The sequence below is a fragment of the Merops nubicus genome, unplaced genomic scaffold (genome assembly GCF_000691845.1).
Source record: "Merops nubicus isolate BGI_N331 unplaced genomic scaffold, ASM69184v1 scaffold7295, whole genome shotgun sequence".
NCBI lineage: Eukaryota > Metazoa > Chordata > Aves > Coraciiformes > Meropidae > Merops > Merops nubicus.
In genome coordinates, this window is record NW_008610173.1 from 3,594 (window position 1) to 13,459 (window position 9,866).

A 9,866-nucleotide genomic window follows, 5' to 3' on the forward strand; every position below is an offset into this window, starting at 1 on the left:
ACGAGCAAACTGTGCTGGGTTCAGAGCCAGGTGAGGGCAATAAAAGGTGTTGAACTGCTGGGCTAGGTCCACCTGGACACTTCATGAATTTCTGATCATTGGTGGCTGCACAATTTAAAAGGGCTAGGCTAAGAGTAGCTGCTTTATGGTCCTTAGTGAGAGAGTAGGATGAGTGTTGTAGGGCAGTTTAGGACTGCATTTGGAGCTATGCTGCTCTGGGGTTTCCTTGGTTTTGTTGTGGAGGCTCAGGGTAGTGTTTTTTCTAATCCTACCCTGCTGGATTGTAGCCAAGAAAGCCTACAGCTCACCTTACCTCCAGGCTGGGAAGGGAACGCGACCTTTGTGCTGACTACTTGGGGTAAGTGACTATGGTGTTAAGAGGCTTTCTTATTTCTGTATCTTTGCACAGTGCAGAAGTATGCCTGGAATGAGAAGAAGGGGGCAGGTTTCGATGTGAAGTGTTGCCTAACAGCTTCAGTGCATTTTGTATAACCAGGGGGCTGTTTATATGACTCAACAGTCCAGAGTTTTGGTGGAGTGCTGTGCCTGGATCTAAATAGTCTTGGCTGCTGTGTTCCCTCGCATACTCCTGCTGTCCCAGATCCTAATACTGGATAGGGCCTTGTTTCCTAGAGAGTCATACAATCACTGTGTTTGGTAAGGACATTTAGGTTCATCGAATCCAACCTTCATCCCAACATTTCCCTAACCACTAGACCATAGCCTCAAGTGCTACATCTACTCATTTTTTGAACACCTCCAGGAATGATGACTCCATGACCTCCCTGGGCAGCCTGTTCCAGTACCCAACCACACTCTCAGTGAAGAAATTCTTCCTAATATCCAATAAAGAACTGCTCTGGCACAACTTGAGGCCATAATCGTAGGATTATAATAATCATAGGCCACATCTTCAATGTGGGATGTTGATGCCTCTGCTGCTGTCTCTTCTTTACCTAGATACTGAGGGGAAGGCACATGCTCTACAGAATAACTCTGACTGCGGGCTCTTGGTATCTGGGACTCCAGGGGGCTCTAGGAAAGTATTGGTCTCCTATACTGGCTGTTACGTCTTCAAATGGGTGAGTGACCTTAGTGGCTCTGCTGGGACTGTGGCTACTGCTGCTCTGGCTGCCCTGACTGGTGTGGCTTTCTCCCAGGATGGCAGTTACCTCATGCTGGTTGGGCTTGAAGGAATAGATGCTGCTGGACAAAAGGTTCTTTATGAGGAGAAGTTGTTCAAGTGCCCTGTGGACATTCCTGGTAAGATGTTGACAGCTCCTTGGGAAACCCTGCTTGTGTCTTGTGGTGAAGAGCATCCTTCCTTTTGTATAGCTGTTCCTTGTCAGTCTAGGGGCTGGGAAAGGAGCCCTATTGCTGTGCAGACAACTCCCTAGGGAAGGGTTTGGACACAGGAGGCCCCAACTTGCTGGTGACTTGTGCCTCCTTTGTAGAGTCAGCAGGTGAATGCTCCTTGTTTATCCTAGCAATACTCTGATTGCACAAGTCCTTGCCAGCTCAGGGGATTGAGCCAGAGACTAGGTACAGTGACTTTCCTAACTAGCAGAATTGATCCAGAACACTTTGTCCTGACAGATCTTATGTAGTCCTGTCTCCTGTACATGGCTTCATGGGGAATTTCTGTTCTGAAGAAATGCATGCCCCTTTTAAGCAGACTTCTGTGCCAGCTCCAGGCCATGCTTTTGACCCTTGTCTGAGCCTAACTTTCCTTGATTTGTATACAGTTACCAGGACACCTTCCACCAGTGTGTATAGCTGATAGCTACAGCTTTGTAAGTAAGGGAAGGCCTGGTAAAATCATGACTCTGGCCTGGAACTTAGGCTAAGCAGAGAAGGGCTCTGGGAGAGCGACTCAGCTAGAAGAGAGGAGGCGAGGCATGCTGTGTGTTTGCACCGTGGTGTTTGGTGGTTGGTTAAAGTGAGTTTGTTGTGCCTAAAAAGTATGTAAATTAATGGTTGACTAACAGCATAAAAAAACCAGGTTTTTTGTAAATAAAGTTCCTCCTTAGCACCTGCCTGGGGACTCTGCGCTGCTCTGTGCGCCCGTACCGACACAAGTGTCCTCGGTGCCATTGTCCTCCTGATCTTGTGCTTTAGCTGCAAACTCTTGCTCTTTCTTTCAGCTCTGGATGCTCCAAGCAGTAGTGTCTGTTCTGCTGCCTTCAGCCAAGACCGGCTGCCATGTGGCCCCTTGCCTACCAGCCAGGGAGACTGTGAAGTGCGAGGCTGTTGCTACGACCCAAAGGACAGAGTGAAGCCTTGTTACTTTGGTAACACAGGTAAATGGGAGCAACTGTCCTCTCCTCCTCTTGGAGGACCTATGAACTGCTATTCCTCACTTCCCTGGCAGAGCAGGATTACCATGTACTAGGTGGCTTAGGGCTGTGGTTTTGACTATCAAGAATGATCTGTCCCATTGAAGTGTCCAGCCCTTTGCAACAGACCTGGCCAGAGTCAGTGTTGCTGTTGGACCTGGTTACACTTGTCTTGTTTGCGCTTGCTTTGAGGGTTACAGGCAGGAGAGCTTGCAGAACTTGCTGGCCTTGTCTTTTCTGTGCCATTTGAGTCTCCTTTCCATTGTTTTTCCTCCTGAGCTCAAGACTGATTATATGTCATCCTCCAGTGATGGCTCATTGCACAGCAGATGGCCAGTTTTCCATTGCTGTCTCTTGGGATGTGACCATGCCACCTGGACTCTGTGCAGCTGGCCAGTGGGCACAGTGCTGGCTGTGTTCCTGTTGTGAAGAACAATGCCTTTGTTGTGTTCCAGTTCCCACTCTCTGCTTGTGGCACCACTTTTCAGGTAAGAGCTGCAGCTGTCACTAGGCAGGAAATAACAGGAGCTTGCAGACATGGAACAACCTAACATGGTTTTGGCTACTTAATGGGCATCCTACAGACTTCCAGAGGCCAAATGTTGTTCTCCAGCCTGGCATTAATCCAGCTTGACTTTACTGCAGTGACAGCGCCTGGTCTGTCATTTCAGGTGACTGGAGACCAGGCCATCTATGAGAATGAGTTGGTGGCATCCAGGGATGTGAAGACTGTGAGCCTTGGCTCTGTCACTAGGGAATAGCACTCTCAGTGTTGTGGTTTGAGGCTTGGAATGGGGTCGTGACCTTCCAGCAACTGGGAGGACCCCGGGTGGGGGTGAAACCATTGTATTCCCTCCCCTTCCCACACACACTCTGATAAGAGGCAGGGAGTGGTTTCTTATTTCACTCCTGCCTTGGAGCTCGGAGAGGAAAGTTCTCCTTTCACTCTGTGGGACCCTGGAACCATTTCTGAGGGTTTTGTATATTTTATTTTTTGTATTATTCCCCTAATCTTTGTATATATTATTTTCCTTACCTCCCTTTTTCGTTTTCTGTTCCTTGTTGAACAATATACTTCATTTTTTTTTTTTTTTCCAAAGTGTCTCTCTCTCCCTCGAGGAGAGGGGGAGAGGCAAGTACATAGTTCTGTTCCGTGTGGGTCCTGCCCTGAACCCCTTTTTACACGGAACCAGGACACTCAGGTAATACTGTAGTGCTAGTGTTTCTAGGTGTTGTGAATTGCTCTGAATCTGTAACGTGGTGCTGGGGTAGGCTAAGGGCTGGTGTGTCTCTGATTAGTGGGAATACAGCTGGTGCTGATCAGTGACACTTTGGAGCCTCAAATCTGAACTGTGAAGAGAATTTCAAGTACTTGTTGAAAGGAGCTGTTTGAGGAAAGGTTGGGGATGTGACTAATTAAAGCAGATGTTACCATCTTGGAGAAAAGACATCTCAGAGTGACCTTTATCTGCCTAATCTGGGGTTTTCCTGTCCTACCAGGTTACATGTCCGCTGTAGTTACTCCATCATTGGGAGCTTCATTCCCTTGAGTGTTCAGGTCTTCACATTGTCACCACTCCCTGCTGTGTCTCAGCCAGGTCCTCTCCTTGGAACTTTGTATTGCCTCAGGTATGAGAGGTTTGCAGGACTTGCTCAGACTTCCTGGTGCAGGGCTCTGGTCTCTGCTGAGTAATAAGGGAATATTGATTGGTGAACCTAGCACTGCTACTTCCCTGCCATGATGGGAACTTAACTGATGTGGCTATAAATGATGCTTTCAGGTTGATTCTTTCTGTTTGTTCCTATTCTGAAATGGCTCTTGGGTTTCATCTGTCCCAGATGGAAGCTATGCTTCCTACTATACTGACAGTGACTATCCTGTTGTGAAGACTCTGAGAGATCCTGTTTATGCAGAAGTCAAGATCCTTCAGAGAACAGACCCAGACCTGGTTTTGGTCCTGCACCACTGCTGGGCAACACCAAGTATCAATCCCCAGCAAGGGCTACAGTGGCCTATTTTGGTGGATGGGTAAGTTACTTGTAAATATCTTTGGGCTGGGGGAATGACTCATGTTTTTGGTTTGGTGGGGTTGTTTTGTTTTGTTTTTTTACTGTTGATGTCTCCTTCTCAGGTGTCCATATGCAGGAGACAATTATCAAACACAGCTGGTGCCTCTGAGTTTTGCCTCAGGACTACGGTTCCCCTCTCATTACCAGCGTTTCACCCTCTACACATTCACTTTTGTGGACACTGCTTCCCAAGAGATGCTCTCTGGGCTGGTAAGATTCTGTTCTAGTTGCCTAGCTTCCTACTGAGGACATGTAACATGTGTGGGCAATAAGAGACACTTCATAACTATGAGACTCTTGGCCTGGGGGGGGGAGGCAGGGGTCAAAGACCAGGAAAGTTGCATTCTGAAATGGAAGGGTAGAAGCTGATGCAAGAAACTCTCTAGTCCCTGAGACAAATATGGTAGAGGTAAGGTGCAGCACTAGAGGGATGTGTACTCTAACTATGCTAACTGGTACTCTCCAAACTAAATTTCTTGGCCAAAATTACTTGGAAATAGCTTTTGGTACCTGGGGAGCATCTGAACTGTGGCTCTCATGAGGTTCCAAGCAGTTAAGTCACATGAAGTTCACCATGCCTTGTAGTGTTTGTTCAGTGCTCCTCTGATAAATTAATACTTAAAACTGGTCCCAGCTGTACACAGGCAGTGGTCACTGTGGTGGTGCTTGGGCAGCTCTGTTCCAGGTGCCAGGGAGAAGTGCTGTAGTGCAAGATCTGACTGAGTTTGAAGGGGTGTGTGGTAAAAGTATCAAAGCTGCCTTGCAGCAGGCAGCAGAGGGCTCCAAGGCTTCAGTCCTGACCCCAAGTAAGCCAAAGTAATCCTTCTGCCTTATCCATGACCAGGTTCACTGCATCTGTGTGGGATGGATTGAACTTGCCCTGTAGCATGTGATATGGTTCTGTGGTTTTCGACCTGTGGCTAAAACTGTTGATAACATGGAACTGTTCTAGCTATTTTCTGAATAGTGCTCACACAGCATCTATGCTCTTTCTCCTCACTCTGCTGTTTCTCAACCCCAAGTGAAGAGGCATGGTGTGGGCTAGAAGCTGGGAGGCAGCATAGCTGGGACAGCTAACCCAGATTACCCAAAGGGATATTCCATGATGTATGATGTCATGCTCAGCAATAAACTCCAGAGGATTTAGTCTTCCAATATAGCCCAGAGGCTGTCTGGGCATCAGTCTTCCTGTGGGAGCAGGGTAGGTGATTTGCCTTTGCATCACTTGTGCTTTGATTTTTATTATTCCCTCTCCCTTTCTCCTTCACTTGTCAAACTGTCTTTATCTCTCCAGCTATGGATTTTCTTGCTTTTACTCTTCCTATTCTCTCACCACCCTGCTGGGGCAGGGTAATAGGAATGAGAAGTGTCTGTGTAGGTGCTTTGCTGCTGGCCAGGGTCAGTGCAGCCCACCAGGGTATCACTTCTCTACAGGTCGTGCCCAAGTGATTCCAGGTTGTGTCCCATTCTTTCTAGGTGTACCTGCACTGCAGTGCCTCAGTGTGCCACCAGTCTGTACAGGAGTCCTGCATCACCACTTGCCCTGGTAGAGCCAGTAAGTGTCTGAGCCTTCTTGCTTCCCCATACAAAGGGGCATCAAGGGTCTGGCCTCCAAGATGGGGAATAAAGGGGCATGTAGGCTATGGACTATTTCCCTTGAGCCACGGACAGCTTGACAAGGCGTTTTCTGCTCCTTTCCCTTGAGGAAGAGCCCTTGTCCTTATGGCAAAAAGGCAGAAATCTTCAGAGGATTTTAGCTGTGTTGATTTGCATGGCAGGCTTGGTCTTCAGAGCTTCTTGTGTTAAGAAGCCAACCTGGACACTTTGCTGACCTTCAGAGCTCTACATCGTCTCACCTAAAACCTTCGTCTTGGTCTGTAGGAGGTAAAAGGAGTGCTGAGCATCCTCTTCAGGACCACGTCTCCAGCAAAGGCCCTGTGATTTTTCCTTCAGGATGAGATAAGATTGGATACAGACAAAGATGGCCTTGGTAAGCATGCCAGCCCAGCATAGTGAGGCTGGGGAAGGAGGCTGGTCTAAGCCTCTGCTGCAGAAAGGCTGAGCCCCTAAGGTGTCTGTGTGCCTCGCTGGGAGAGTGTTAACTGGGGCTTCTCTCCCCCCATGGGAGGAGCTGTGCATGCTGCAGCCCCTTGGGTGCTGGGCTTTGCTGCTGTGGTAACTGGGGCAGCTCTGTGCATCATGCTTGCAGCTGCTCTGCTGTGGCAAAGGAAAGTGTCTGTAAGACATGAAATCAATGTAGTGCAGTAAAGTGGCTGTGAAACCCACCTGGTCTGTGGGCTGACTCCTGCCTGGCCCAGAGTCATCAGTGTTGAGTAGAAGTGTCTTGGAGACCCTGGCTGTAAGCCTTTTAAGACTGTTTGCAAGATAAAAATTATTCTGATAGCTGTGTGAGAGCTTTCCAAATGCAGTTTCTCTGAATCCATCTCACTTTCTGGCTATTATTCCACTCTGGGATTAGCATTAACTGTCTCTTGCTGTCAAGAGAGAGTCCTTGCCATAGGTTGCTAGGAAGCTGCAGACTGAGACAGGAGTGATGCTGGATGGTGTCTGCATTTATGTCAGTGGCTAAAGTGGTTTTTGGAAGTACTTATCTTAGCTCCTCTCAAACACTGAGAATTGCAGCAAAACTGATTTAAAAGCAAATCCTGCAGCTGCCTTCTCCTTTGTGAATGTAGAGCTGGTTATTTGTGCAAAGGAACTGGGAATTGCCCACTTGCCCCTGAGCTCATCATGGAAGTTGATGCTGTGCTCATGTGGCAGGACTTGGAGGCAGGGACAGCAAAGCAGTACACAGAGGGACCTTCCTAATGATGCTGTTTGTGAACCCACCTCTATTGCTCTGAAAACAAATGGACAGGATTTTTTTTTCTGGAATATGAGAACAGGAAAACTTTGTTCCAACAGAAAAAAATCAAAGTGCCTAGATGGCTTAAACTTTTGGATTTGGCTAAAAATCCAAACTGGATTTTAATATTAATCATAAACCTTCATGTGAGAGCAGCCAGGAGTCTTCAAAGCTTTTGGGTTAATGGTAATTTGACACCAGTGTTTGCATTAACAATGCTACAGATGTGCTTTTCTAAGATTAAAAATAAAACTTACCTGTTCTAAGCATCAGGAGTAGTTCAGTGTGGTGTGGTCAGTCACAGCAGCTGAGCAGGATCATTCTCAGCTTCCTGAGGTTCTGGCCAAAAGCAGTCCAGCAAACTTCTCCTGATGGTGAAGGAAAGGGACTCTACCATCCCTCTTTCTGCCCAGGCTGGAGGAGCTCTAGTGCTTGCACTCCCACCAAGATCTCTTAAAAGCTGATGGGGTAGTCCTTGAGCAAGTATGCTTGAAGGGAAGGAAAAATGTGGTGATTGGGGTTTTTTCCTTTTTTTTTTTTCCCCCAACAGGCTTGATTAGAAACTCCCTGTTAAGATAGGGAAGTAGCCTTAAACATACTGCTTAGAGGCCTTTAAAGAGGTAGAGCAGTTCTTTTGCTTTAGAAGCTTCAAGCAAAGAACTGAACAGTATTTCACTTGAGGTAGCAGATATTGTTCTATTTAAGTGGCTTCTGCCAATACTGTGTGATAGGAAGGTGTTTAACAGGTGGTAGAAACTGCTTCTCAATTCCTTACTCCAGCAAGAAATTTCAGGAATCATCTTATGTCTTTATTTTTCTAGCAGAACTGCTTTCCCCTGCTGCTTCCAGGATGACCAGCCTTGATCTAGCCTGATTTTTAAAATGTAATCAGAAGAAGAGAAGATAAGACTCCTTCATGTTATATGGTGGGAGGGTGAAAGGGGTCACAGTCTGGAGAAATCATCAGCTGGAGACAGGTCAAACAGCTTCCTCCTTTAGGAAGTGCCTCTGGCAGCTAAATGACCTTGGTATAGGTGGAGCTCTAAAAATTAGGAAAAGCACAGTGTCAACTCTTAATATGACTTATGACAAGTCTTAATTAGCATTACAGACAGCTGCTAAACTGGGCAATTACAGGAGTAACAGACCACACCTTAAGTACACCAGACTGCTCTTGCACTGCTTTTAACTGTGTGTGCTAGTCAAGATCTAAACATCTTCCTGGCTGCTGCTGGAGTCTTCTCAAGCTTCTGTAAGGCAGGCAGAAATACTTACAAGAGCTTAGATGCTTTCCTGGAGGCTGAAGGGGCTAGCAGAGTCCCTGCCCAGCTGCTCCCTGCTGGCCTCCAAGGGGCTGCTGAATTGTCCCAAAGTGGCAGTGTGCTCTGGGCATGTAGTCTCATGGGATCAGGTAGATTCCCCTGCAGGGACTGTCCCTTCTGGTTGAGGGCTCTTGATCTGGTTGATCCAAGAGCTGGATCTTTCTGTGATGGACCCACTGCTTAGCACAGGGCATGTGCAGTGAAGGTGGGTAAACCTAATTCCTTTATCCACTCTGGGAAGGTGTCTGTGCTTAAGGCTTCCTATTTGGCCCCTAGCAGGAGGGGAAGAGCATGAGCAACAGTAGGTTGCAAGTTGTCCACGTGAAGCACTGCACAGGATGAGTGCTGAGTAACACTGGTTTCTGTAAGAGGGACTGGAGAGGGAGAAATTGGATCCCCTGTGCATCTAGTGCTGCAATAAATACCTGCTTAACAGGAATGGGTTTTGCTGTTGAGTGAATTTCTCTGATTCAGCTTTGTTTCAGCTTCCTCCTCTGGTGCATTGTCCCTTCTTCCTAGCCTGTTCCACTAACACCCCAGTGGAGAAGGAGTTTTCATTGCTGCTTTGTTCTGCAGTTTTCACTCTTGCAGAAGTGTGCTCTTCTACCTTCACAGATTTTTCTGGCCTTTTTCTTTCATAGGCCTCTACTTTCTTTAGTTGGGTCTCATTGACTTTTCTCCTCTACTTCCTTTTGAGTCACTGCATGTGATTTGTGCCAGCACCCTCTTTAGCTTCACTCCATACATAGCTGAACTAAAGGTGTTGTGGATTGCTGCACACATTGGTTTAGATTCTCACATCTAATACAGGACTGCTCAAAATGAACATCCACAGTTGACTGTATCTGAGCTTTTTAAAGGCTCTCTTCATCCTGTGGATCTTTTGAGAACAGCATCAGCCTGAAAGAAAAAAAACAAACTTGCTTCTTTGCCAGAGCTAAAAAAGTTCTTTAAAAGCTTGGAGGCAACAAGTCCTTTCTTGACCAGCTATTCTCACCTGAAACCTGAAGTGTGTGGCAGCTGCTATACTAAAATCCAGGTGTTCATTAATAAAATAGCTGAAAAAAATTATCGTGATGCTTTTATTAAATTCCTTATGCTTGTATTACAATGAATCCTGGAATGGAGAACTATACAGTATGTTACACATTATAAATATATATTTCTGAAAAATACATGAATATATTTCATATAATGATGTAAAGAGTGCTAGTTTCATTTAAAACAAACTCAAACAAGAAACTTATAATGTGAATGGGAGGTTGTGTGGAA

General features: G+C 46.6%; 1 protein-coding gene across 1 annotated transcript; it reads left to right on the forward strand.

Moving 5' to 3' along the window:
* Positions 1 to 207: 207 nt before the first annotated feature.
* On the forward strand, positions 208 to 6,644 carry LOC103773444 (zona pellucida sperm-binding protein 4-like; the record flags this gene model as incomplete). The annotated part of the gene is given in 15 exon segments (XM_008940811.1): positions 208 to 358; positions 961 to 1,082; positions 1,161 to 1,263; positions 2,145 to 2,300; positions 2,645 to 2,711; positions 2,713 to 2,824; positions 3,008 to 3,105; positions 3,837 to 3,938; positions 3,940 to 3,965; positions 4,176 to 4,365; positions 4,469 to 4,616; positions 5,883 to 5,961; positions 6,288 to 6,349; positions 6,351 to 6,396; positions 6,535 to 6,644. Coding segments are annotated over 15 exon segments (1,572 nt in total), but the record flags the coding sequence as incomplete, so codon positions are not given.
* Positions 6,645 to 9,866: the final 3,222 nt, after the last annotated feature.